The sequence below is a fragment of the Phycodurus eques genome, chromosome 1 (assembly GCF_024500275.1).
Source record: "Phycodurus eques isolate BA_2022a chromosome 1, UOR_Pequ_1.1, whole genome shotgun sequence".
Classification (NCBI taxonomy): domain Eukaryota; kingdom Metazoa; phylum Chordata; class Actinopteri; order Syngnathiformes; family Syngnathidae; genus Phycodurus; species Phycodurus eques.
Window position 1 is genome coordinate 2,643,059 of NC_084525.1, and position 27,752 is coordinate 2,670,810.

At 42.4% G+C, this 27,752-nt stretch overlaps 2 protein-coding genes across 4 annotated transcripts in view; one reads left to right on the top strand and one right to left on the bottom strand.

Moving 5' to 3' along the window:
• Window positions 1–17: 17 nt before the first annotated feature.
• Window positions 18–15,107, top strand: tti1 (TELO2 interacting protein 1). 3 transcript variants are annotated; one of them, XM_061672411.1, is made up of 14 exons: window positions 18–43; window positions 395–1,146; window positions 1,362–1,699; window positions 1,769–2,051; window positions 3,718–3,889; window positions 3,974–4,266; window positions 4,530–4,904; window positions 6,043–6,202; window positions 6,719–6,886; window positions 7,249–7,400; window positions 8,403–8,543; window positions 8,895–9,099; window positions 14,327–14,414; window positions 14,614–15,107. In XM_061672411.1, exons 2-14 carry the CDS (start codon window positions 421–423, stop codon window positions 14,813–14,815), a joined length of 3,303 nt encoding a protein of 1,100 aa, XP_061528395.1. In that variant the 5' UTR covers window positions 18–43; window positions 395–420; the 3' UTR covers window positions 14,816–15,107. The 3 variants fall into 3 exon arrangements, with proteins under 3 accessions (XP_061528395.1, XP_061528387.1, XP_061528376.1); XM_061672403.1 differs by having other exon boundaries at window positions 21–190; XM_061672392.1 differs by having other exon boundaries at window positions 21–126.
• Window positions 15,108–18,514: 3,407 nt separating this feature from the next.
• The window catches only part of LOC133400131 (V-set and transmembrane domain-containing protein 2-like protein), a 34,132-nt gene continuing 24,894 nt past the window's right edge, over window positions 18,515–27,752 (bottom strand). Inside the window, exons 2-4 of the mRNA XM_061672425.1 lie at window positions 24,220–24,389; window positions 23,314–23,358; window positions 18,515–21,393 (exon numbers count right to left, since the gene is read on the bottom strand). Coding sequence (XP_061528409.1) covers window positions 20,971–21,393; window positions 23,314–23,358; window positions 24,220–24,389 — 638 coding nt within the window. The 3' untranslated portion in view covers window positions 18,515–20,970. The remainder of the gene's footprint in view (window positions 21,394–23,313; window positions 23,359–24,219; window positions 24,390–27,752) is intronic.

Here is a 27,752-nt window from a genome sequence, read left to right on the forward strand (position 1 = left end):
TACGTCATCCAACAGCGGCGCCATGGCAGCTAGTTGCCAGTGTGTTAGTATAGTATTTACTTTTCATGAGAAACATTTTTTCATTTTGTACCGTAATGCGGATCTTCTGAATTAGCCAATACAAACGTATGTTTTCACGAGTCGTGTTTAAAATAACAACACAGCCTGCTGGAGAAGCATGCTGAAGCCAGTACGTGTTTAGATTTGATGACATCGATGCTAGATGTAAAATATGTCAAATTCCAATACTTGTTGTCCCATTATCAACTAAAACCAATTTGTTAGTGCTACCTAACTTTTAATAAGCAGACAGACAAACTGTAGTAATTCTTTGAATTAAGTATTGAAGTTAAGAAGCCATATTTATACTGACACCTCCTATTTTTGTTCTTAGCCTACAGATATTGGACCTCAGCTGTGATGCCTCCAAACATGACCCTTATCAGCGATCCAAAGATTGCATTTGCCTACCTGCGTCCAGCTTGTGTCCTTCTGACCCGCGAGCCGACCTTCAACAATGTCAAGACATTGAGCGCTCAGTTAAAGGAGGTCGATGATGCCACCCTGCAGCAGCTCCAAGAGTACGTCCTCTTCCCGCTCCGCTTTGTGCTCAAAGTCCCCGGGCCCAAAAAGGACAAACTGGTGCAAGCTGTGGTTGAAGCTATGAATCGTGTGCTGGAGAACACCTGTGTTCAGAGCTGGCAGACCCTCCACGAGCTCTTCTCAGAGCTCTGCCTCTGCCTGTGTTCCCCAGACAATCCTGGGAAACCAGCAGATACATCCGAGGAGCTGAAATTAGCAGCGCTGGGATGCCTGGACGCCTTGCTTCATGCAGCGTATGGAGATATTGTCTTCAAATTTTTCGAAGCCACTATGCTGCCTGAGCTTGGAGCTGCCGTTTCACTGCTGCTCACTTTAGCAGAGAAGGAGAAATCCAGACATGTTCAAATAGCCGCCTTGAAGTTCCTGCAGGCTTTGACTCTGCAGTGTGACTGCAGCGAGGATCATGTCGTACACACCTTAGAGGAGCGGGAGGCTGTCGGCAAGCCCATGGCTTCGTTCTTACCCGGAATTACAATGGCAGTTGCAAGGATCATTACAGGAGATGTAAGACAAGGCCACGGAGTCACAGTTAGGGCCATCAAGGTAGATATGTCTTAGTTATGTGATATGGGTTATTATTGATTTTTAAGGGTGCAAAGGCCACTTTCTTAACCACTTGCCCAAACATTGAATTATCTCTTATTATCTAGTCGTAAAATATACAAAACAAGAAAAGTACAAGATGCTTTATGGACTAATGTGTGAAAAGATTCAATTTTTTAAGATCATGTTTGTCTTCACACTATTTGTCATTTAAGGTTTGGTCTAGGACCGTCAGTCTCATCATGGAAGATGCTCAGCTTCAGTCTAATAAGCCATGCAAGCGGCCCTCAGCGGACCCGGGGAAGATTGGGCAGCTGATGGTGTGTCGCACACAGGACTGGGTAAAGAACACGTCGGAAAAGCTGCGCATGCTCCTGAAGAAGATCGTCTCGAGCACGGCGGCGCATCAGCACTGGAGGGTTCGACTGGAGCTGTTGGAGCTGGCTGAGCACCTGCTGGACACGTGTAGTCAGTCTTTGGGCGAGTGTGTTGGGCTGCTTCTGGAGGCACTGGTGGGAGCAATTAATGATGAGGAGCCCAGAGTCAAACAGAGGTTTGTTTTTATTTGTGTGCCTCAGCGCAAGGTTATTGGCCTATTCCTGTCACCTTTTCTCCTTTGTAGGTGCGAGGTTGCGCTCAGGAAGGCTTCCGAGAAAAATCAGATGCCTGTCAACACGGAAAATATCAAATGTAAAAATAGCTCTCAGACGTTCACTGACATCCTTTCAGAAAATCTCCACTCTTTGGCCACTTCGCTGCCCAGACTGATGCGGACCTCTGATGACCAGAAGAAGCTGTTTGTCCTTAATGTCTTTCTGGGTTATTTAAAGCTCCTAGGACCTCTGGTCTCGGTGGTGCTGAACTCAGCGGTGCATCTCGAGAGGATTTCTAAAGCTCTGATGCAGGTAACAAGCAGTGCAGTGCCAGATATTACCGGTATATGTGTTTAACCATATGCAACACAGTGAACACAACAAACCCACGCCTGGACAGAGGTGGGTTCAGCCTTGGACTCTATTCAAATAATGGTTCAACTAAAATGTAGTGCACATAAAGGTTACATTAAAATTGTAACTACATAAAGGCCATACAATCAAACAGTACTAAAAAAAAAAATGAATGCAAATATGTTTTTTTTTTTTTTATTGGTTAATACAACTCAACTGTACTTGGAGAGTAATTCTTTCTAGTACCACTTGAGGGAGCCTGCGTACTACTGCACACTTGTTTTTAATCCAAGCGCAGCAAACAGAAAAATAAAAAGGCTGCAAGGGCCACGTTGACATTCTTCCCCTTTAATTTATTCAACAGCAAAAAGTAGCTAAAGATATTGAATGCAAATAGATAATGTTTTTATAAAGTGTATATTGTATTTATTTTTGTAAAAGTGCTACGTCACAGCATTCTGTTAAAGATGATAAGGCAAATAGTTTGGGATTTTGGGGGATTTTGGGGTGACCCGCGGCCCTGTTCCCACTAGAAAGGATGCGCCCATGCAGTCACATCTCCACGTTCACAACCAAAACAAGATCAAACTGACCATCGTTAAAGGAACGTTGACGTCATTAGGATTATTAGTTTGATATGTTTCACAAATTGAACCTTGACACAGAGCAGCAATAAGTCGAGCAAACAATAATCAAGATTGACGCTATTTTCTTCTGAAACTGAATTGTCTTTATTCATTGAGGCGCTGTTTGTTACCATTTAAGTTTGTTACCATTTAGGTTGTAATTTTACAATTGAACTCATTGAATTGAATGAAACATATTTTATTATTATTCCTGTAGTATCTGTGATGGGCGTCGCACTCCTGGTGTGACATGCACACTTTGTTAAAATAACGACGCCGCCACGGTTACCATGGTTGGTTGGAGGTTTAAGTAAGTAAGAAAGTATCCTCATTAGGGTCACAGGTGTGCTGGTGCCTAACCAAGCTGACTTCCGGCGAGCGGCAGGGTCCACCCTGGACTGGACACCAGCCAATCGCAGGGCAAATATAGACAAACAAACATTCACACCTATGGATAATTTAGAGTCTTCAATCAATGAACCCAATTCCATGGTGACCCCAGATCCATTTCTTTAGTAGTGTTACTAGTGTATTATTAGTGGACCTGAGGCGGTTGCACCCTTGCGGATTTGGCTGTTTCATCGCCCACACCTTTTTTGGGTAAAACGCTTCAAAACCCACACTTTTCCTTCCGTTATTACACAAACGGAAAACGTCGGCAATCCGACAATGTTGCGATACATTTAGGAAGAGGAATTGTGGGACAGGAAGAGGAGATTGTGTCCTTATTTACTAGGGATGGGCGAGTACGCACAACGGTCTGATTTCAAGGTATCGGATACTCGTAAAGGCTGCCCATACCAGCCACCGAAAAAAGCCAAAAGTCTGCTGTTGTTTCAAAAGTATTAGTGGTATCAGTACTTGGCTCCGGTGAGTACTCAAGAGTGAATAGCCTGACTGGTATCGGTCTGAAAAAAAGTGGTGTCGAGCATCCCTATTATTTACAGAGGCACCGATTTCTGCCTGGCCGTTGAAATAATTTGGTGGTGTTGTCACAGGTGCTGGAGTTGGACGTCACAGATGTCCGTATCGTAGAAGAACGAGGTCACGGCGCTTCATTGGAAACAAGCTCAGGGTCCCATAACGCCGCTCACATTCGGAGGAAGCATTTTCTCTTCTTTACAGATGAGAAGATCTTTTTTGTGCTCACAGAGATCTGTCGGACATTGGGTATGAAGTTTTCTATTTTGTGTCACGTCGCCTGTCCGTCAACATCCAAATCTACTGAGTCATGTTCCTGTTTTGTACATATAGGTTACTATGGCAACATTTTTCTGCTGACGGACCTCTTCTTGGATCTGTACCGCCAGTCCTCAGCGTACAGGAAGCAGGCCGCCGTGGTTCTCAATGAAATCATCAGAGGCGCGGCTGGCATCGCTGTCATCGCAGAGGGAGAGCGGTCAGGGGGTGAAGTCGGAGGAGCCCCTCTCTCCCAGGAAGACCTTAAAGCAGCTGTGATGCTCGTCATGGAGGAATACATCAGTCCAAACAACTGGCACTTGGTCACAGTCAATGAAGAGACTCACAGAGATCGACGGGACCAACAGGTGAGGACACACCTGTTGGTCTACGGATACAGATCCGTTATTCGATTTTTTTGTTGTTGTTACCAATACAGGAAGGCAAGCAGCCGAGTGCATGGTAAACAGAGAATGTGCGTTACAAGAAGAGAACGGTGATGGAAAGAAAACATGTTGAAATTGTTTACGCTAGCTGTTAATATTAGTTCAGGTTGTTACAGTATCCAAAAGATTTTTGCAAAAGCATCAATTGTTTTTATGATTATTATTTGCCTGTTTTCTGTCCTTAGCTGCTGAGGCCGCCCATTCTCCTCTCCATATCCAACGCTCGTGGCGTCCCTTCCTCCTGTTCCTCCTCGCACGCCTCAACGATCCACCAGCTCAACAGTAACATCTGGCAGCTGTGCATCCAGCTGGAGGGCGTGGCCTGCTTCGCTCAGGCCCTGGGAGACAACTTCCGTCCCCTGCTGATGACATCACTGTACCCCGTGCTTGAGAAAGCAGGGGATGAAACGCTTCTGATCAGCCAAGCGGCGCTGGACTCCATGTGGGACATCAGCAAGGCCTGTGCTTACTTGTCTCTGAAAGAGCTGATTAATGAGAACGCCGACTATCTACTCAATGACATCTCGCTTAACCTGCAGAGGCTCAGCCAGCATCCTCAGGTAAGTTGTAGTGTTAGAAGCTGTGTATGTTTTTAACTTTAGCCGTGTAACCTTAACTTTAAATACATTTCAAAAGCAGTGTACACAGTGTACCTCCTGTTCAGCCTGTATATGCTGAAGCCTATCCCGGGTGTCTTCGGGTGAGAGGCGGGGTACACCCTGAACTGGTCGCCAGCCAATCTCAGGGCACGTATTAACAAACAACCATTTGCACTCACATTCACACCTACGGGAGATTTAGAGGCTTCAATCAACCTACCACGCATGTTTTTGGCATGTGGGAGTAAACCGGAGTGCCCGGAGAAAACCCACCCAGGCACGGGGAGAACATGCAAACTTCACACAGGCGGGGCCGGGATTTCAACCCCTGTCCTCAGAACTGTGAGGCTGATATGCCGCAATAGACTTGACTATTGTAATAGTCTTCTGACTGGACTCCCTAAAAAGAGCATTCAACAGCTGCAGCTCATTCAGAATGCGGCAGCTCGGGTTCTGACCAGAACAAAAAGGTCAGAGCATATTAATCCAATTTTAAAGTCTCTACACTGGCTCCCAGTCAGCTTTAGAATTGATTTTAAAGTTTCGCTACTGGTCTATAAATCACTAAACGGTTTAGGTCCTGAATACGTGAAAGAAATGCTAATGGGATTTAAACCCAGTAGGGCTGTGAGATCGACAGACCCAGGTCAAATAGTGGAGCACAGAGTCCAACGCAAACATGGCGAAGCATCATTTAGCGATTATGCTGCACACAAATGAAAAAAGTTGCCAACAGAAGTGACGTCAGCCCCAAGTGTGAATGTTTTTAACTCCAGGTTCTTTTTTTTCTCATGCCTTTTAGAGCATTTCCAAATTTTAATCGATATTTCTTGCACTGTACGCTGTTTTAATTGTACTTTTAAAACACCAATTGTACACCAAATGGACAAAAAAAAAAAAAAACACAATTGTGTTTTATTTTTGTTTTTGGTATATAAGCATTTTTTTCTTTCTTTGTTTTTAAATGCTTTCAATCATGTAAAACACATTGAGTTCCCTTGTGTATGAAATGCGCTACATAAATAAACGAGTTTTGCTTTGCTGACACAAAAAAATGTGGATACTTCCAGGATTTTACCATCTTTGTACTGTTGCCCAGGCTCCACGGGTTCTGGCTGTGATGCTGACCCACTCTGACGTCACTTTGCTGCCTCTGGTCCGAGACATCATCCAGGACGTGCTCATGGCGCTCGACCTCAGCTACGATCACACAGCCTCTCTCTTCTGCTCTGTGCTGCACGCACTCATGAAGGCGCTTGGTGAGCTATCGCTTGTAATGCCACGCTATTTAATAACGGGAGGGACATTACACCCAAGTAAGTCAATAGAAATGGGAGAATACACGCTTCTCAACGATTTAGCTGCATATGCAACAAAACGATCAGGAACGTTTTGTACTTGGTGCAATACCCTCAACCAGAGTATATTGAGCTGAAAATCTGTTGACTGATCATTCGTGGTAGCCAGGTCAATGTGACAATAACAAGCCAGTCGTAATACATTAACTCACGTTTGACTTTTGATCTATTACAAGCGTCTTGGCTTGAATGTTAATTGTGCTTGCTCTAAATCCAACGAGGAAGGACAATACAACGGAAATAATTTAAAAATAAAAAATGTAGTTATAGTCGTAGTGGATATGAAAATATCTAATGAATTGCAACTACTTCAAATTATATCTGGAATCAAATGTAATGTCATGCGAGAAAAGACGGATGCTGCTTGCAGTGCACGTCACCTCATCTGATTAATATTGCTGTGCGCTTCTCTTCCAGCGAGGTGGTTTCCCTTGACCTCTAACACAACCAAAGAGTCCGCCCGGTCCAAGCAGACCTCCACCGACCAAGAAGTCTTCAACGTCCACCAGTTCCTGCTGGACTACCGCAAACAAAAAGAGCTGGCGGAAGGCACTGGAATAGAAGAAGATGACATTGACGATCTCGGTATGAATCTGTAGCTTGCGAGACCAACCCCAAATTCAACAGGCCTGGCCCCTTCCACCGAAAATTAGCAAGTAGTCATAAGCCCATTTCACATTGGTCATCTAAGACAGCATTTTCATTGTCATGGCATTTTCCTGGTGTGCAAGGTAGTGATGCGAGATGGATGAATTTGCCGTCTTGTGAGGTAGTGTAATAAAGGCAGTGTGAATTCTATCCCCATTTGAGTTAAAAGCGGCCTTGTGCTGACGTTAAAAAAGTGAATTTCCTCTGAAAGGGACAAGCAAACAGATCTCACTGGCTATAGTGATGCGCCAGTTTCCTGTGAAAGCAGCGATGAACTGACATGTTAACTGTTTTTGCAGACGTTCCTCCCCCCGCAGGCTTTGAGGAAGAGGATGACGCCGGTGGTCCTGATGTGAAAGCGGAACTTCCCACCCACCTCAGCATCACCAAAGATGTTATGGAGCGCTGCATTCATCTGCTGTCTGACTCAAATCTTTGCCTCCGGCTTAAGGTACTGCATATTGTACAGGTGATCCTATTTTTTAAATTTAGTTTTTTTGATTAGCAAACATCTAAAAACACAACTCGAAACAGTTAAAGCAACAACTGCAAGCTAGCCAGAACCAATCCAATTTTAACCGTCGTTGCTAATTTTGTCCACTGGAGGTCGTACCGGAGACCACTTAAATGACACTCAAATTGACTGCTACTCAGGATTTGACACCTGATGTTGATGCACTTGGGAGGGCTAAAAGAGGAAAAAGTTTCAGGAGCAAAGAAAGCTCACTTCATATAAAATCCGGTGCAACCTTTGGAGTGTGAAGAGTACATTTCTGTGAAGGAATACCTCTTGTAGAATTATATTTAGACACTAAATATTGCAAAAGATTTCCAGATGGATGCGGACATTTATGTAAATGTAAAATGATTTCTAGATCTTAACAAGTTATTTTATAAAAGGTACATATCGCTGGTGTTGGACCAAAAACCTGTCAAAATTAGTTAAATTTCATATTTTTTCACAATAGCTATACTATTGCTCAGTCCCCGTGTGGGTGGCAGTTTTTTAAAATGATTGTGCGACCTAAAGTGTTGAAAATGGCTTGCTCTCTTTGACGATGCAATGTTAATTTTTTTGGGGTCTCCTGTAAAGTGATGGTTTGGGAGGTACGAGGATTGCGCCCACCGCCAGCGATACGTAGATCCACTTTGATCTGTAAGTTGCACTTGCAAATAAAAAAAAAAAAAAAAGATCTGTCGTTTCAGATTGCGTTTGAACAGGATAATAATCCATAAATGTGAATATTTTCCAAAGGTACTTCTAATTAGTTGCACCAGAACAATGGGAAGAATTTGGAATCGTCCTTATTCTAGCTTATTAGGCCATGAATGTGCTGGTCCGGACCACTTGAGATCAAATTGGGGGCGAAAGAGGCCCACGTAAAGCAGACACACAGCCAAACAAACACAATACATGTTTGTATGTACAGCTTTACCATGCGCTTTCCCCCAGGTGCTGGATGTACTGGAGCTGTGCGTTAGTGTGCTGAGTGAGAAGGAAGACGAATTGTTACCCATGGCCCATCGCTGCTGGCCCGCCGTCGTGCAGAGACTGACAGCTGATGACCCGCTCGCCGTCCTCCGAGCTTTTAGGGTGCGGAAAACAATGGCGCTTGCTCTGGCATGTCTCACTTGTGTCATATGCGATGAGCGTGCCGCAGCTGCAAATGTCCTTCCAATTACACCTTTGCAGTTCAAGACTGTGTTTTATTTTTATTATTATTATTTTTATTTTTTTTTGTCGTTCTCATCTTAACAGTGGCGATACACTCTCTTCCAATATGAACACAAGTGGGGGGGGGGGGATCACTTTGGAGACATTGGTAAAGTGTTGCGCATGACCAAAACTATGATTGAAAACAACATTTTATTGCCAGAGATAACTAGAATCCTAGTTTGGATGGAATGGAATGGGACATCTAGTATATATGCATCTCTCTTCCAGGTTTTGTGTACTTTGGGTCGTACTTGCGGGGACTTCCTGAGGAGGAGGGTCTCCAAGGAGATTTTGCCGAAGCTGAGCTCATCTCTGGCTCATCAGGCTCCCGTCAGCGCCAAAGCCGGACCCGTCTACACACACACTCTGGCCTACAAACTGCAGCTGGCGGTACTTGAGGGACTGGGCTCACTGTGCCAGAGCTTGGACCTTGGTAAGCGAACAGAACCGCACACAGACAGACGCACGAGGCATCATCTGTGCTTTGAGAGCCAACGTTTCTGTTAGCTGCAGAATGTTCTTCCGTATCGCTGACATCGGGCGGAATGCTCACATCTCCAAAACGATCACTTTTGACGAAAAACAAAACAAAAACAAAAAAACACAGCACGTTTGTTGAGCCATTATCATTGCATCAAAGAGAGCAAGCCATTTTCAACATGAGGATTGGTCAATAATTTGTCAAATTGACAGACTCATGTGGAGACTGACCAATATTATCATTATTATTTGTGAAAAAATATAAAAAAAGACCAAATTTGAACATAGGCGGTTTCTGCATAACAGTGACAAGGTTCTGTGTAATACATATTATAAATAATTATGCTGCATCTTTTTTCAATTTGCAGAGCGAGACATGTACATGTATCACTGCAAAAACTAAAATCTGAACAAGAGAGAATATTTCCGCCGTAAAAATCTTAACAAAATATTACATCTTCTTATTGACATTTTATTACTGGTTACGAGTAAGTTTAGCTTAAAAAAAACAAAATAATAATAATAAATAAAAAATACCAAAATTCTATAGTTGAGGGTAAAATACGACTCAAATTATTCGATGGGGTTAAAAACGAGAAAAAAAGTAATGAAATGATGAACATTTTACTTAATTTAAGCAAAATGATCTTCCAATAGCACGGGGAAACTTGACTTGGCAAGATTTCTTAAAACAAGTAAGCATGGCCACCATTAGCCGCCCTCAAAATCCCCCGACCATGTCTAAAGTGTCTTAAAAGTCTCACATTCACATGCAGTCGAACCACCAGAGGGCGGACTTATGCAACAGTGACAACAATTTTTCCTTTGAACACTGTACAGTGTCTGGAATTTGCCTATTGCAGAACGACCCATCCGTCCATTTTCTGCACTGCTTTATCCTCACGCGGGTCGCGGGCGTGCTGGAGCCTATCCCAACTATCTTCGCGCGAGAGGCGGGGTACGCCCTGAACTGGTCGCCAGCCAATCGCAGGGCACATAGAAACAAACAACCATTCGTGCACACATTCACACCTAATGGCAATTTAAAATAAAGGCTTATTCTATTCTATGATTGTCTCGCTTTCAATATCAAAAAGGAGAATTGGAAGTTGAAATTTAAATGATACACAGAATTGGGATTTTGACTAAGGTTTGAACATCTGTACTGTACCTTCAAAACAGTTGAATATGACTGTTTGTTTTTGTGTCTCTTATGACGAGATTAGCTTTATTTTGAAGGCTCTAACTCTATGGGCAGAGATTCGTCTCCAAATTATATCCATGATGTAGATGTTTTTCAGATCCACAAATATAGTCACGATTAACACGTTTTTTTTTTTTTAAATGCGTGTGCATTTATCATGACTTGTGTAAATCGCGGGTATATTTTTGTGTAAATAATTTTGAGACAAATCTCTCCCCATATAACTCTACAGCAACACATAAATCAAAGGAAAGCTCATTAATTATTTACATAATCATCTGTAATGGATGCAAAATTGAATAATAATGGCATCCTGTGCACTTTTAAAAACGATATAAACTCTTGGAGTGAAAACCTTATGCTGGACAAAATAAGAAGCGGGAGGAACACAACGGCTGACATTGATTATTAATGCAACAGATTGTGTTTGTGGAACAAATCTCTTCTCAGATTACAATCCTAGTGCGCCACTTGTGTTTGATACCTGCAGACTTGATTTAGCTGTCTAAATAATTTACACAAATGGATGCAACCCTTTTTAGCAAGTGTGCAACGACCGTTTCGTCTTCATATTTCATGTACCATAACACTTTTCTCCCTCAAAGTCAATTTTGTGCCAGTATAATGAGAGCTGCTCCGAAGTCAATCAGCGTATACATTTTTCAGGGAGAATCCCGCAGGGAAAGTTTTTATGGTTGAGTTCTCACAGGCAGTGTTTTATGTACAGTACTTGTTATTTTTTTCTATACTTATGAATTCCTTATTTTCAGCTATTAAAATGTTAATCCGAAAAGCCTTGAAGGTTCAGGAACGCTAGTATTTTTTTAATGATGTCTAATTCTGTTGCTCTGAGTAAGAACTGTACCTTCTTGTTGTTTATTTTCAAAAAAGTAAAAAAAAAAATAAAAAAAAACCTTTTGATTCTGCCTAATGCGGTTAGCTCATGTTAATTTTTGCTCATACTGCATCTCTCATTACCTTCGACATGATAGTCCTGTACTGCGGCCACCGAACTCTGGCCGTTGCCTTACAATGACAGATTTTCGCCCAGGTAGCTGGCAAGTCGTAGGTGGAGAAACTCTGTGTGGAGGGGGGGTGGGGGGGGGGGGGGGAATTATGTGAATTTGCCACACTGTGAACGTCATAACACGGCGACATTCAAATTGGATAATCGCTGAAAAACTCACATTTGGATCATTTTGTGCTCTTTTTATACCACTAAGATGCCTGCCACAAGATGGGGCTTAAGCTCTGGTTTAATACTAAAGTGGTAATTGATGTCAAGGAAGTCTTGTTGAAATGATACATAAAATAAAATCTTTGGATGGGTTGTTAGTGGAAATTACAGAGAGTCTTCGCCACGTGCAATTCTGATGCATTTTTTTCTAAAGCAAATCATCAGTCAACCATTCAATTGTAATGGTAATGTTTTAAGATTTTTTTTGTCATCGGTATTTATTGTTTAGACCAGTGGCTTTCAAAGTGTGTTATGCGGGCTCCCTCTAGTGGTATGTGAAAGAATGACTGAATTAAATGCTCAAACTGTGCATAATGTAACAGTGGCTCAAACAGTTCAGTTGTATTTAACATTTAAATACAGTATGTTTGCATTTAAAAAGTTAGAACTGTTCATCAAAAAATTTATTAGGTACCATTTTTAATATGTAAGTGCAGTACATTTAAATTTGAATCATTATTTAAATATTTTTTTTTTATTGGTCTATATTTAAGTGCAAACTAGGCATAATGTTACAGTGGTTTACAGTAGAATAAATCTACTTTTTTAGGAATAAAGCCACTTCAGCCTTCTGCGCTACTGTATTTTAATGTTGGTCATGATGGTGGTACTTGAAGAGCTAGGTATTTTATTTTTTTTATTTTGCTTGGCGCTTGGTATAAAAGGTTTGGGAACCAGTGGTTTAGAATATAGGCAATTATGAACATTTTCAGGAAGGGTTAGCATTTTTTTTTTTTTTTCGCTGCAGGGAATATGGGGGGGGAGAATATTTTTTTGTTCTTATAATAACACAAGGATCGTCTGTTTTAGCGAGGAGGGCGAGCATGTGACCAAGCAGCAGAGGAGAGAAACGGCCTGTAGCCGCATGGCGCCTCACTCATGTGAATACCGATTTGGCTCCAGCTCGCCTCTGGGACGCCTGCAGCAAGCCAATTAGCGAGTCTCAGTCCCAGAGCGAGGCGCGGACATCGAGACGGACGGAGTATTACGCCCCCGGTCGTCGGCTTCTGCTTCAATTCCACCTTTTTTTCCATTAATAGAATTACTAAGAGCAACTTGAGTATTTGTGACTGCTCGTGCTGCATTCCGAGCAGCCCGATTCCACAAAGAAAGTGGTCGTGTGTGCAGCAGCAGCAGATAGAACGGAAGAAAAGGGGGTAGAAGTGGTCGCTGAATAATCCCATTGAACTCGGAAACGTGCACCGCTTCTTTTATTCTTGACATGCCGCCAGTGTGGGTCGGCCCGGAGAGGGAAATTGACATGTTTTGAAATGAGGCTTGAAAGGAAGCCCATTTTGCACCTAAGGGAATGGCTAAGTATCTGTCGGGGACGGAGGGGAGTTGGGGTGTTGGGGGGTGGGTATTAGAATGAAGAAAGTGAGATGAAAGAGTTGAAGCAAGGCAACGTGGGAGGGGAAGGAAAGTGGGCATTTGCCAGGCTGTGAAAGTCCAGTAGGGGTGAGGCAAGGTGGTTCTGTGGACTTGAAAGTGCCGCAGTAAGGGAGCGAGACCCTTAAAAATAGGAAAGGGGAGCAGATGAAAGCTCGAGAAGCACAAGCACTCCTCTGTGAGTGGTGCTCCCTCAGCCAGCCATGCTAAGGGTTTCAAATGTCAAGTCTCCTCTTATTTAAATCAATAACCCCACCTTGTAGAAACCATATACCAGTAAATCTTTAATCGTCTCATCATATTCCATATACACAACAAACTGATGGATAACTAGTTTTGAAGTCAGTTCAACTATTCTTCGTTACTGTAAAAAATGCTTGCAATATCAATATATTATTGACTCTATATGACAATTTGAAATTGTGGAACACATTTCAGCCAGAATATGGACGTTGACACACGGGATTTGCTTTCGCGGACCACGTAAAATGATGTGGCAGGCCAAAGCTGGCCCCCGGGCCTTGAGTTTGACACCGGTGGTAGGCGACTCGCTCGATAAAGCCTCTGAGTTCCAATTTCCTTACCAACGTAACTTCCCGTTGCTGACGTCATGTTCTTCTTCTTTAGGCAGCAAAATAGTTGAGAGTGAGTCAAGAGCGCCTCTTCTGGTTACAACACGTACTGCACTCCATTTTGCCCGAAGATGGGATTAATCAGCGATCAATACTAAAAAGTTAAACTACTGATGACCACCAATATAGTCCACTCATACACAATAAACCTTTTAAGGCACATTTTACAGAACAACCTTATGCAGTAGATACAAGGATGTAAGGCTTGGGGGGGAAAAAAAAAAAAAACATTTGTTAAATAGCACTATAATATGAATAAGAAACACAGATCCATCTTTTTTAGTTTAGGTTAGTGCATCTGTGTTGCTGCCACCATTGTCACATGACATCAAATGCTGTATTTACCTCGATATTTAGCAGGTGCAAAACACTGAAAGACGTTCCACGACACCTTTCCTTTTCAAATGTCACTACAATAAGTTAACTAGAAAAGAAAATATCGCCCACGTGACTCACTGTAAGGCTGCACATGTATTTGAACCCTGAACCTCAGAACTGTGAGGCAGACGTGCTAACCACTGGGTGAGCGTTACCGCGTTTGAAAACAGTTACTCAAACAAAACACTCGAGTAATGCACTACCATTTATTTTCCTGGGTTACTGATTTTATTATTAGAATTTTTTCCCCCTTCCAAGTACAGTTTGTCATCTTTTCAGACTGTTTTTTTTTCTTGATGTTTGTCCTGTTTTTTTTTGTGCTGATCTTTTGTTTTTCCAGCTGAAGCGGACTTAGATGTTGTTTGCGAAGCTTGCCTGCCCTACCTGAGCTGCAGACAACCCGTCAGGCTGCAACAGGCCTGCTTGAGGTAAAACCAAACATCACCAAATCCAAACTGAGCTGATGTCATTTGAACTTAATCTGGATATGCCGTGCCAGTCCACGACGACGAAAAACAGATCTGATGGCTCTAATGATGTCATGCTGAAGTGCTGAAAAGACTCCAATGACTTTTCCAATTCCAAATTGTTTGCAAAATGGACTTCTTTGCTGTTTCTCTCCTCCAGTGTTTTCCACCACTTGATCCAGGTGGACCCCGATACCTTCTGGTTAACGTTAAACGAGTTACACTGCCCGTCCTCCTTCGTCCCACCGCACCCCGACCTGCAGCCCGTGCGACTGAGCGGGATGGGTCGCCCCAGAGACGAGTACTCGGACAACGTGCTCACACTGCTGTGGGAGGAGTTTGGCCAATCGGGTGATGAATAGAGTTGTTGATGGATTGTGACTAATTGCACACCTGCTGGACAATGCAGTTACGGAGATCATAGGTATATACTTTGTATTATATTATATATATTATTTTGTAGATATTTTCACAAAAGCTCGTATTTTATATGACTTTCCAGGTAACCTTCTGATATGAATGTGGCACATTTCTTTTTTTTTTTTGTAATCCAACCCCCATCTTTATGATTTCAAGTACTTGTTGTGTTACTGAGGTACTGCAATATCATGTTTTACAATTTGTTAAATTTGAGCACTGCGCATGCAGAACGAATGTCTGGTGTCACAAATATTTTTGATGTCGTTTTGAGGTTGTCAGGTGTCTGTCTGTTATCGCTTGATGAAATAGTTGGAATAGATACCGTATGTATGATCAGTTGAGCCCAAAATTATTCATACTCTGGCCAAAATGTGAGTGTGTTAGATTATTTTGGCTAAAAATGTCCAAATGTATTCATAGTCCCGTATTTCTCATTGCACACATAGCCAATCTTTTAAATTTGAGTTTCTCAAAAGTGTGCCACCAGTACCAATTGTGGTATGCAAAATCATCCATCCATCTTCTGAGCCGCTTCTCCTCACTCGGGTCGCGGGCGTGCTGGAGCCCATCCCAGCTGTCATCGGGCAGGACAGGAGGCGGGGCACACCCTGAACTGGTTGCCAGCCAATCGCAGGGCACATACAAACAAACAACCTTTCACACTTACATTCACACCTACCGGCAATTTAGAGTTGTCACTTAGGAAAAAAAACCCACGCAGGCACAGGGAGAACATGCAAACTCCACACAGGCCGGGCCGGGGATTGAATCCCGGTCCTCAGAACTGTGAGGCAGACGCTCTAACCAGTCGTCCACTGTGCCGCCTGCAAAAGAATGACTGAATTAAATGTTCAGACTGCATATTCGATTTGCTGTAACTCTATCCAGTACAGTAAATGTGTTAAGTACAATTCAGTTGTATTTCCCTTTTAAGTCCAATACTTTTGCATTTAATAATCTAGAAAGTTTCAAACACTACACAACTGTATTTTAATAATGGTAATTTTAGCGGGACTTGGAGAGCCAGGTAATTTTTTGAGGTGGTACTTGGAATAAAAACTTGTGTTCTAAATGCGAAGTCTCAATCAGGCTATTTACATTGCGTTGAATATTTACTATTTAACTTAATACTACACCAACATTACTTTCTTACAATACCCAAAAAGCACTTTGTCAACTGACAGTCAGACATATAAATCAGGCATATGCAAATGTAAAAAAAAAACAACAACAATGCAAATGGCGGCTATTTTTCACGCCTTTCGGTCATTTCCAGTCAACAGTTGACTTGACGGAAACATATTTGTCATTCATCTTTATTTTACCCGACCTTACTTGTTTGAATTATTCTACTCCGGTGCCAAAACAAGCCATCTGAAATCGCCTCGATGCCTTTTATATATTCAGTCGGGCTTTCCAAAAGTGCTTTTAAGCGTAATGAAGGCGACTCCGGCCCTTCCAAGCAGATTTCGTACACTGTCAAACAAGCCGAACAATGTGGCGGTTGTCTTTGAAAGGCCGCCCTTCTGTGATTCACGGGCGGTCGACATATCGCCCATCACAGCTGTTTTTGCTCGTTTCAATGGTCCCTCTCCATTATCGCATCACCTCTCCGGTTGGGGGGAGCCCCGGGCCTCCCACCTCGTTGCTCCGTAATGAATGTACGAGGCCTGCGGTTGTGAGGAAACAAGGACGCCACCTTTTCTATTTAGGCGGCCCGGCGTAATGTTAGCAAATAGTGGCGCGGCGTCTCTTTATCTCATTGTGTGCCGCAGCTATTTATCCCCCTGCCAGCGGCGACAACCGCACCATTAGTCATCAGTGGAAACATGGTTGGCACACAAACACCTGAGTAATATGGTGCTGCCTTAATACACACACACACAACATTTTCATGAAAAATTAGTCACATGTTGGGGGGGGGGGGGGGAACTGGGTGCCATCCATCTCCACAAAAAACACCACAATTCTTTTGCTACAGGTTTTTAATACAAAAAAAATAGCACTGTATTGTAAAATATACATATGAAAACATAATAGAATAAAAGTAAAGAATAAGACGATTGAAAGAAATAAACTGTTTTTGCAAAGAGTATGCAGTTTTCAAACTGCTAGCAAGATTTTTGAATTTAGTATGACTTAAGTCCCCGGCCCCACACCCCCTCGCTTCTCTGCCCAAAGAAACACCCCCAACTCACTAAACTTGGGGAAAAAAAAGATCCAGGAACACGTCGCAAGCATGCAACGTTACTACACGCAATGTTATCGGTTCGATGTTATATTTTTGGGAACGTCCAAGCAATTAAAAATATAAGATGTGTGATCCACTTACCTGATGACTCGGCGAGAACAGTGACGTGACGTATGCGGTGGTTTTCTAAGCTCAGCCGTGTTGACAACTCAGCTCGGACATGAGTGTTTCCAGAGAGAGCTATCCGTTTCCTTTTTAACTGGAGTTAAATAATGCAGCCAAGAAAGTCTCCATTTGCGCGTGGCGGGCATGTGCAAATGATTGACAGACTATTCGGTCACGCTTGCCGTCTCTGAAGCCTCTGATTGGCGAGTTCGTTGGCTCGTTCATTTTGAGTCCATTTTAAAATAATTCAAATTCAATTCGAAGCATTTCATGTGGCCAGAGGGGGTTGATTTTTCTAAAAAAAAAAAAAAAAAAACATTTTATCGTATTCTGCTGTCAGGTCAGACAGTTTTGACATATGACAAAAAGTGTTTTTAAAAACTGCAAACTCACTTTTAAGTCAAGCATTACACGCACACACTATAGTACAGTTGTGTGTTGATGCGTGCCTTATAGGGGCGTGGCCTAGTGCGTGACATCAGGAGGTCTGAATCCAGCCCGGGTTGGCGGGTTACGACGCGGTAGTCAAGTATTAAAACCTGCTCCTTGTGAGTGTGTTCATTATGTGTTTGTGTGTTTGACCATTGTTCCTCTTTGTCACGTCATTCAAGCAGCAGCGTATTGGAAGCTCCCTATAATAATAATAATAATAATAATAATAATAACCTCTGCTATACGATGGCTCAGTCCCACAAGCTCAGTCACGGGCACGGAATATATTCGACTTTGAAGTCAAGGTACCAATTTATTGTTCAAGTAAACGTGAAAATGGGTTTGCCACTAATTACCTTCATCAGTAAGGTTATCCTATCTTTACAGTTGGTTAGTTAATGAGAGAATACTGCATAGAAACGCCTGCCACGGAAGTGACCGCTGCATTTATGCTCAAATTGTGCTAAAATAATGTTAAGAAAAGGTTTGGACTGGACAGTTTTGGACACTGTACCATGGAAACACAGAAAATGTGTGCCATAGTGAGCTGAGGTGAAAATTGGGCCATTTCAATGAAGGCTTCATTTCCAGAGTGAAAAGAAAGAACTACTTTGAAGCAAAACATGAATAGGGGGGCAGGTTAGGGTCAGCAAATAACGGTACCACTATTGGCTTCTGACAATGTGTGCGTCTCTGCTCTTGAACCTTCTGATACATTTGTGAGTCTAAAACGTGCAGTCCAATTCGGGGACAGGATTTTCCAACTCAATGGGGATGTTCTTTAATGTGTTTTGCATAAAATCATGGAACATTCAGGCAACAATGACACAATGATCAATGTTAGTATGCTATTTATTGTTTCTTTGATAAAGGCATACACTTTAGCATGAGATCAAACGATGCGTGGAGAAATTTACACGTTCCCTCTTATTTCCTTGACGAGCCTTCGCCTTTTCATAAAGTCTTCTTCTGGGAGGTTTGTCGTTCCCTTTGAGTACGAGCGGAACTTTCCACGAGGTCTTCGAGGCGGACTAGGACGCATCCAAATCATGCCAAATATTCACTTTGTCCCGTTTGATCCCTTTGGAGCGAAGTTAGCGCCTGGGCTCCACTCAAGCATGGACACAACAAGATCATTATGAGCGGTTACAAAACAAATGGCAGAGGTAAAATGGAGTCTCTTAAGCCTTTACCAACGTCCCAAAACTGACATGATGGGCAGATTTGGTAAATACTAAGATACGTTTTTGAAAGTGTCATTCATCTGTCTGTACAGCACTTTTGGAAAAACAAACTGAAAATAACAAGAAAAACAAATACATAGAAACAGCAGATCAAATACAACAACATACATTTCAAAAGAATTCCTGGAGGAGGGGGAACGTAAATGCGCCATCTTTGTATATATTTCGTTAAAAAGGCTTTTAAGAAAATGACCGAACATGCATTCACTTCATGTCATATTACACAGTGTTCTATACAAAGTAGATTAGAGGCTTACAGTTGAAAGGATTGAGGCTTTGTTAATGGCTGATGAACATATTATGATTTTTATTCTCATTCAAATACAAGGCTGAATATACCAAGATGGTATTTCGTCTAAGAAAGTGTCCTAACCAAAAAGCACATTCATAGTTCTTATGTATACATTGAATAAGTGAGGTCCATGTGGAATACTGGATTTTTTTCTTTCAACTGTGATTTGAATGTAACAGCTCAATTTCACTCATGACAATCACTGAATAAAAGTATTCAACTATTTACTGAATAAATAATGTGAATGAAGACTGACAAATGTAAACAAATACTTCAGTGTTTTCCATCCCTGTTGCTTGGTTAGTTTGTTAGCAGGATTAGGCAAACTACGTCGAGGGGCGGCACATGCTTCCAGGAAGAACCCGCGCACTTCAGTTCCAAGTTTGTACATTTTAGTCATGATGGTGTGAATGGAAGCAGAATAAAAATGGCATCCAATCTGTTTATGCTTCCCTCCCATTGGCAGATGGTCGATTCATATCCTCTTTTCATCCGCATTTAACTCGTTCACTGCCGGGCTTCCCAGTTAACATGGATATTTAACTTCTAAAGCCGTCGATGGCAGTGAATGTGTCGATAGCGGCCCGATTCCGATCTGAGGATATGCAGCGACATGCGTTTGCATATGAACTGCGCCACTTGGGAGGAAAAATAAAAATGGTCTCACTTGAACCATGAACTTTGTAGTTTAAATCCAGGACAAACAAATCTCATTGAGAGGATGTGAGACGTTGTCTTAAAATGGCTTTTTGTGTTTAATGGTTACTGAGTTAATGAGCAGGATCATGCAAAAATTACAAAACTACGTTTCACAAAACTCCACAAAACACAAAACCAACCCATTATATCAGGGGTCAAGCATATGGCCCGTGGGCCAAAACCGACCCACTCGGGTGTACAATCCGGCCCGCAGCATGAACTTGAAAGTGGAAAAATACATAAAACATTGTGGTGGCCAGGCCTAAGGATAATGTTGAGACATGTTATGCTCATGTAGAAAATGGAATGGTAATCATTCTTAGTTTTCATGGATTGATTTAATTGTAATAGTGCAATACTCTATTTTTCAGTTCCAAATACCTGTGACTTCCATTTTTGTGCCTTTAAATGTTCACATGTAGATGACAAACGGAAGACCTTTTTTTTTTTTGGTCAAGAAATGTTTTTTCATAAAATGATTTTTTTTTTTTTTTTTAAATGTCACAATCTAAAGATTTTCCATTTCATTATTATTTCGAGTATGGTATGATTTTAGTGGTCCGACCCCTTTGACATCAAATTAGGCTGCGTGCGGTCCCTGAACGACAATGAGTTTGACACCCCTGCATGAAATGGTGCAAAATGAGCAGTGCACCGCATCATCAAAATGGCCCCCTCCATCCATTTGTAATGTTTTACATAATCCTTCATAAACGAGGAAGCCTGCTAACTTACAAATGAGTTTTCACTTTTGATCCAATTTTGCCTCTGCTGAGTGCTCGTCTGTTTTATTGTTCTGCGCAACGAAGAATTGCGAGTGCAGCTTTGTGCCCAACTTCAAATTGGTCATTTTCAAAAAAGTACACATCAGCTTGTCTTGTGAATGCTGTGAAGTCATCCGCGACTGACAAAATAAAACACATTTCAAAAGGAAAGCCACGCATTCCAATCACAGGGCTCTCAATAAACTGTTTATATATATTGATATGAGATTTTGGGTTTGGCACGGTGTGGAAAGTGTAGCTTTTATGCACATAATTTGCAACGTGCTTCACTTTTTCAGACGGAATCCGATTACGGCGCACAGCTGGGCTCATTGGAGCAGTCGTTGTTGCGATGCTCACTGTCCACATCCCGCTTTCTCAGCTCTCTGCCTGCTTGGCGCTGATGGCTACCGGCAGGGTGACTGTGCTGCGTGGCGGAGGAAGGTCGCTTACCGCGCTCCCGGGCACGCCCCCCATCTTGGGGGTGGCCGTGAGCGCGCTCGAACCCCGACTCGCCCTTGGTGTCATCCGGCACCTGGAAGTTGTCATACCGGTTACTGGGGATGACGTCGCTCTCGGCGACTACCTGCAGGTAGGCGCGCACGCGGTGGTGGCGCGCTTCTTCTTCGTCACTGAAGTCGATGACTCGGCATTCGTACGTGCCCTCGTCGGAGGACTTGACGCGGGAGAGGCGGAGCTTGTGGGAGATGTTACTTCCCACGACCTTCACTACCTGGTAACAAATGAGAAAACGATATCAAAACACACGGAGGGCTGATGAACATCATGCCTTTTGGCGCAAAGTAGCTACGTCCCTACGTCCCACGCTGGCTTTTTGCATCAGACTTTGAAACATTTTTTTTTAAGCTCCCTTTTCTGCCTTCTCGCGCCCGCTCACAGCCCACAACGAGGCGCTCCAAAGCGGCCACGTCAGCCAGAAGCCCCGGTCACCCGTCCGCAGGTTGGCTGACTATCCAAAGGGAAACTGTATTTTCGGGGCAGAGCTAGCTAGCTAACTTCACGTTACAATTGCACTGCATAGCTACTGATTTGACAAGCCCAAAATGTGGCTTGTGTGTGTGTGTGTGTGTGTGTGTGTGTCATTTCCCTTGAGCGAAACGGAACGATCCTCTCATTACAACACGAACGTAGTTAATGTTCCCAGATGATGGCTCACACAACTTGAAGGAAGCGGGAAACACAACAGCATTCTGACCATTAGCACGATGTCATGAGGTTCATTTAAAAGGACGTTTTCAAGTTGATAGAACTGCACCGCATCATACGAAGAGCTGTGTCTAATATTTTTTGGGACTCCATGCTGCCCCTAAAACACTATCTTTTGCAGTAATCAGTGGGCAGGAGTGGGGTCGTGGTTATTGTATCTGCCTCGCACCCAAGAGGTTCTGGGTTCGAGTCTCAGCTCAGGCTTTCCTGCGTGGAGTTTGAAAGATCTGGCCTGGCTTTTCATCGGGCATTCCTGAATCCTGCCATGTGATGTGAAAGTATACGGTACATGTGTTAATGTAAGCGCGAATGAATAATGTAAGCACATTTTTGTGTAAATTGAGACAAGGTCATCATTATTTCAGTATATTCTGTCTACTTATTGTGAACTTGTTGTTTAGTGGAGTACCGTGAGATTTTTGTCCCCCCAATATAAAGTATGTACTCAATTTGTGCGATAGTCCAAGTTAAGTTTGTTGTTTTCCTGTAGTTCTGTGTCATCATCACATTTCACATGCCCATGCCTATTCTGGGAAAGGGTATCCAGTAAAGGTAAAGAAAAAGCAAAAACACACATGCTTGGGAAATACAGTTTGTATATGGCTGTTTTAAGTCCCTGGGGGAATTCATTCGTTGAACAGATGAATTGACCTTTCTTAATTTCAAAGAAAAGAAAGAACTATGGGAAAACTGTGAAATGCACCAGAAACCAGAGACAGATTGCGTTCCACCTCTTCTGCCGTGCTCATACATTGTGATGTTGTGCTTAGCAACACGAGGGAACGTTTTTTTTTTTCCAACCTTTGTTCATGTACGCCGGGACGATAGCGCGATCGCACGTATAGATTATGTAAAGCTGTCGCACGGTTCATTCTCCAGCAGGCAACATCTTTGACGGCGTGCGCGCTCCTATGGATGTGGGATGCTGAACTCATAAGGATTCGAATCTCTTTTTTGAAGTCCTCTTTCAAAACTGTATATTCTACTCTATTACCGTGTCAAAACGACTTCTGTGAAAACGGTCATTCGAGCGAGCGGAGGCTTTTGCAAAGTTGCTGTGTGCAGTTAGTTAAAAAGAAAGTACGCGTTTGTATCTGATATTGGTGGTATATGCCAAGTTACCATGGCAACCTAAGAACACGTACGATCAGCTTCCCAACCTGTATTCTGACTGACATTTCTGAGAAGCAGCGTTGCCTTTAAGTGGCCGTAAAGACCGTCGAGGATGAAGGGGATGATTACATAATGCGTCCAGTGCAAAAAAACGTTGAAATAAATCCTATTCCTGTGTGTGCAGTGGGATAAGCAACACTGGCAAATGAGCCAGTACAAGAAATGGAAATGTAATCAGAATTGGGATGGCGCCTCGTGTAATTAACTAAGATTCTTAACAGCGGGTTTCAGAGCAGAGGGGCTGTTAACTCACGCTTATCTTTGTAGCATCCTTTGGCCCCTCCTCCTCTGGAGATACCTTGTAAAAAAAAAAATAAAGAAGAACAGTGAAGATGACATCTCAATTAGATAGAGAAAAAAATGTAAGTTCCTTCAGAAAATGAGTGATGGAACAAACCAAGGGGATAAAAAAAAAAAAAAACTGGCTAGTGCATCTGAGCATACTGTATCGTAGCAATCGCAAATGTATAACGTAAGAATGTCCTCTAATGCAGCGGTTCTCAACTGTTGTCACCATGGGCCCAATATTTGTCCTATTGCCGCAAAGTTGCGGCTCTCTTTTACAAAAGTTAAGCGCAATAAAGAAAGTGCATTGCTCACAAATAACATTTGGGAACGTCGTATTTTCTAAACATAACTACATACATACTTAGATGTTCAAAGTACCTTTCGGAGCACCTAATTGAGAAACGGACGATGAACATGACAACTGGATGGAAAAATGTTTTTGAATCTAGTCAAATGATCACCATTGAACAAAATACAGCTATAAAATGTAACCTTACCTAATATGTTCTGTGCGTCGACTCGGTATGGTACACATGCATACTGAATACAAATATGTGTAACAATACACCCCAAGTAGCACTCCGATGTGCTGTTTCCATGGCAGCGTTGTAAAGTAATGCCGGCTCGGGATTTTAGGTCAACTTCCTGTCGCTGACCGTCCTGATGTTGTTCTTTTCTTTCCCGAATCAACAGCGCCTCTGCTGTTTGCAGCCGAGTAGCGCAGTGAATAATAAATCATCGAGTCCGTACAACAGAAATCTTAACGATTTCTTAACAATGATCAAATAACAAATGATTCGCGCTGTTCGACAGTAAGCACCATTTAGGACGACGGATGTTTTCCGCACGTTTCCCGCTAGCTCGGTGTTACCTCATTGGTTTTCCACGGCTGTCTGTCTGTCCAGTCCATATGGTTGCGGATGTACCACCACTGGATTTCCAGCGAGTAGGAGGGCATCCCGGCCCCCCTAAACGAGCAGGCCATCTCCACATCTTGACCCCTCTGAGCGGTCACATCATGAGGCACCTCCGTAAACATGGCTGGACACACAGACGAAGAGTGCAGGTGAATACATCTTCTCAGACAATATACTATAAATGTGATCTTTTCAATAGAGCTTTCCCACATTAGGATCGGAGATGAACGGGAGTCCATTCCAGCTAACTTTAGGTGAGAGGCAGTGCAAACCCGAGACTGGTCACCAGTTAATCTCTGCGCACATACAGGCTAAGGCCCACCCTCACTCACATTTACTCCAAGGACCGTTTAGAATCTTCAATTAACCGAACATTATTCACAATTGATTATTCTATCAATTATTTCATCAATTCATTGAATAATTTATAATAATAATAATTCAAAGTTGATTGCAAAATCATGTTTATTAGCCTTCATTAACCAATTCTAGTTGTTTATTTGGTATTGTTTAATCCATCCATCCATCCATTTTCCGTACCACTTTATCCTCACTAGGGTCGCGAGCGTGCCGGAGCCTATGCCAGCTATCTTCGGCCGAGAGGCGGGTTACGCCCTGAACTGGTCGCCAGCCGATCGCAGGGCACACATAAACAAACAACCATTTGCACTCACATTTTGAGTTGTGAATGAACCTAGCACGCATGTTTTTTTTGGGATGTGGGAGGAAACCGGAGTGAGCGGAGAAAAGCCACGCAGGCACGGGGAGAACATGCAAACTCCGCACAGGCGGGGCCGGGGATCGAACCCCGGTCCTCAGAACTGTGGGGCAGACGTGCCAACCAGTCGTCCGCCGCGCCTCCTCGCTCGAAACAATTAATCGACTATCAAAGCAGTTGTTGATTAATTTGACAATCGATTAGTTGTGGATTTAACGACTAATTTTGACAGCTCTATCTAACATGCATGATTTTGGAATGCGGTTTGTAGCCAGTGTACATCGAGAAAATACACAAGCATAGTTTGAACATGCATCTTCAGAAAAAAATAAGGATATATCTATATTTATTTTCATTTCTGTAATGAGGGATTTCCCAGCTGAATTCAGATTTTTTTAAAAATCAATCAATCAATCAATCAATTCAAAGCATCAATGTAACACTTGCTTCACAACATGCCGACGTGTCTGTTAGAGCTTAAAGTATTTGTCTCCTTAAGTGAAAGGTGTTGCTGGTGCTGAAAATATCTGCAGTGAGGAATTTCCCTTTTGTATTCACCGCAGCGTCATTGACGAGAAAAACTTGCTACCTATTGAGTATCTACACAAAAACATAATGTTTAGGTCTATGTTTGAAGACGCATAGATGCAGCGCCATGTAACATTTGCAAAACAAATCCTAATGAGTATTCCTCATTCAATAACATGTATGTAGACTATGTAAAATATGTTGTGATGTATTATCCAGTGTAACTTGGTGTCCGTCAGCAAATGCACGCTAATGTGATATTCACAATGATAAAGCATCACGATGTTGAAAGCGTGTACGTTTCGGCGGAGACTTTTGATGCTACATTCACGATTGCAGAAAGCGGCGCGTGACCGCAGCTGTCAGATTAAACGCTGCCGTCTTTGTGTGGAAAAGCGGAGGAGTGCGGCATGTGGCAGATACACACTACTCATAGAGACAAAGGGTACATAAATAAGCAATCGACAGTCTCAGAGTGATCCAAAGCATGAATAGTAAACAACGTGGTGTGTGTGTGTATATAACTGACGGGGGGGAAGCATTGATCTATTTTTGCTGGTCTTTATACTCACATTCCAGTATATCAATACCAATAACACAGCATCTTCAAAAGGGTCTTTAACCTGGTATACTGTATTTATTCCTTATTCATTTATCTATTTTCGCGCGGCAAAATCGAGGTTAGCACATCTGCCTCACAGTCAGGAGATCTGGGTTTGAATCTCCGTTGGAACAGCTCTGGAGGTTAGATAAAGACTAAGACTAAGTGTGTGAACGGTTGTTTGTCTACATGTACCCAGGGTTTCCCCCACCACTTTACAAAAAAACGACTATTTATTTATAACATTACAGTGCTTTACAGTTTCTTATTTTAAACGTTGACTTGTATGTATTCATTTTGTTGTTCAATTGTTGCTCTGTCGCTATTAAAGACATCTAACCATATGAGTGTTTATTATTCTGTTACAATGAAGGTGACCTGAAACGGTGCTCTTCTTAATTAGTAATTAGCCACCCCCCCAAAAAAATGTAAGTATTCTAAATTATGATTAAGCAAGGCTATATTAAGCGTACCTAAAGCATTATTTATCATTTCCCACTGAGAAGAATCAATTACTAAATGATCAATTAGCAATTCCCGCTTCAAACAAACAAACAAACCAACAAAAAAAGAACAAAAAAAAAAAAGGCGATCCAAACGTTGATGAACGACCCTGTGCTGAAACTCTAAAAGACACGCTGTGTGTTAGAAGAACAGTACAGGCCTCAAGTCAAACATTCTTTCTATACATTGATCATATGTGCTTGTATTTGTCATCTGTGATACGCGAGACGCCGCAACCGTTATTGATTTGACATGGCTGAGCCAGCAACAAAAGCCCCCACTCTCTTGTTGAACATATTCAAAGCTGCATGGGTCACTGTTGTGCGAGAGATAGTGCCAGTGCAATTGCCCCCAGCACCGATAATCGTTCTTCTCCGCACTTCGCTGTGAAGCCCGCAACGCAAGAATTCGTGTGCAGAACATACAAGGACGGCCCTCATGTGTTTATTTAGAACAAATAAATAAATACTGCGATTGGCTGGCAACCAGTTCAGGGTGTACCCCGTCTCCTGCCCGATGATAGCTGGGATAAATAAATAAAAAGCACAGGGCAATAATAGCTATCAGCAGTCTGTTCAAATGTATCAAAGATCATGCTAAACCTACCGTAATTTCTAGTGTAGAATGGACTTTCCCCCCCCCCCAAACAATTGTCAAAAGTCATTCGTGCGCATTATATACAGGTGTGTATAAGGGAAAATGAACCAAACTTTCGGATTTTATAAATGTATGCTGGCAGAGTTTCATACCAATATGCCACCGCCCCCTAGAGGTTATGAGAAAGGTGTACACTTTCATTGTAATACACCAACGCCACCGAAACGTTGTGAAAAAGGTGTTGCCGACACTTTCATTCCAATATGTCAGGGATATGTATGACTGCATATATTTACAGTTGTGCTCATAAGTTTACATACCCAGGCAGAATTTGTGAATTTTTTCTTTAATACGACTGATGACTGAACAACAATCATCATTCATTTCTTTATGGTTATGTTTTGTTTAGTAATAATGCTTTTCTGAAATGTTTGACAGTTTAATTTGAATCCCATTAAAATAAAATAACGTGTTTCGCCTGGCCCTTCATGTTTTCTTTACAGAAAAAAAAAAAAAAGAAAAAAACTCTGCCTGGGTAA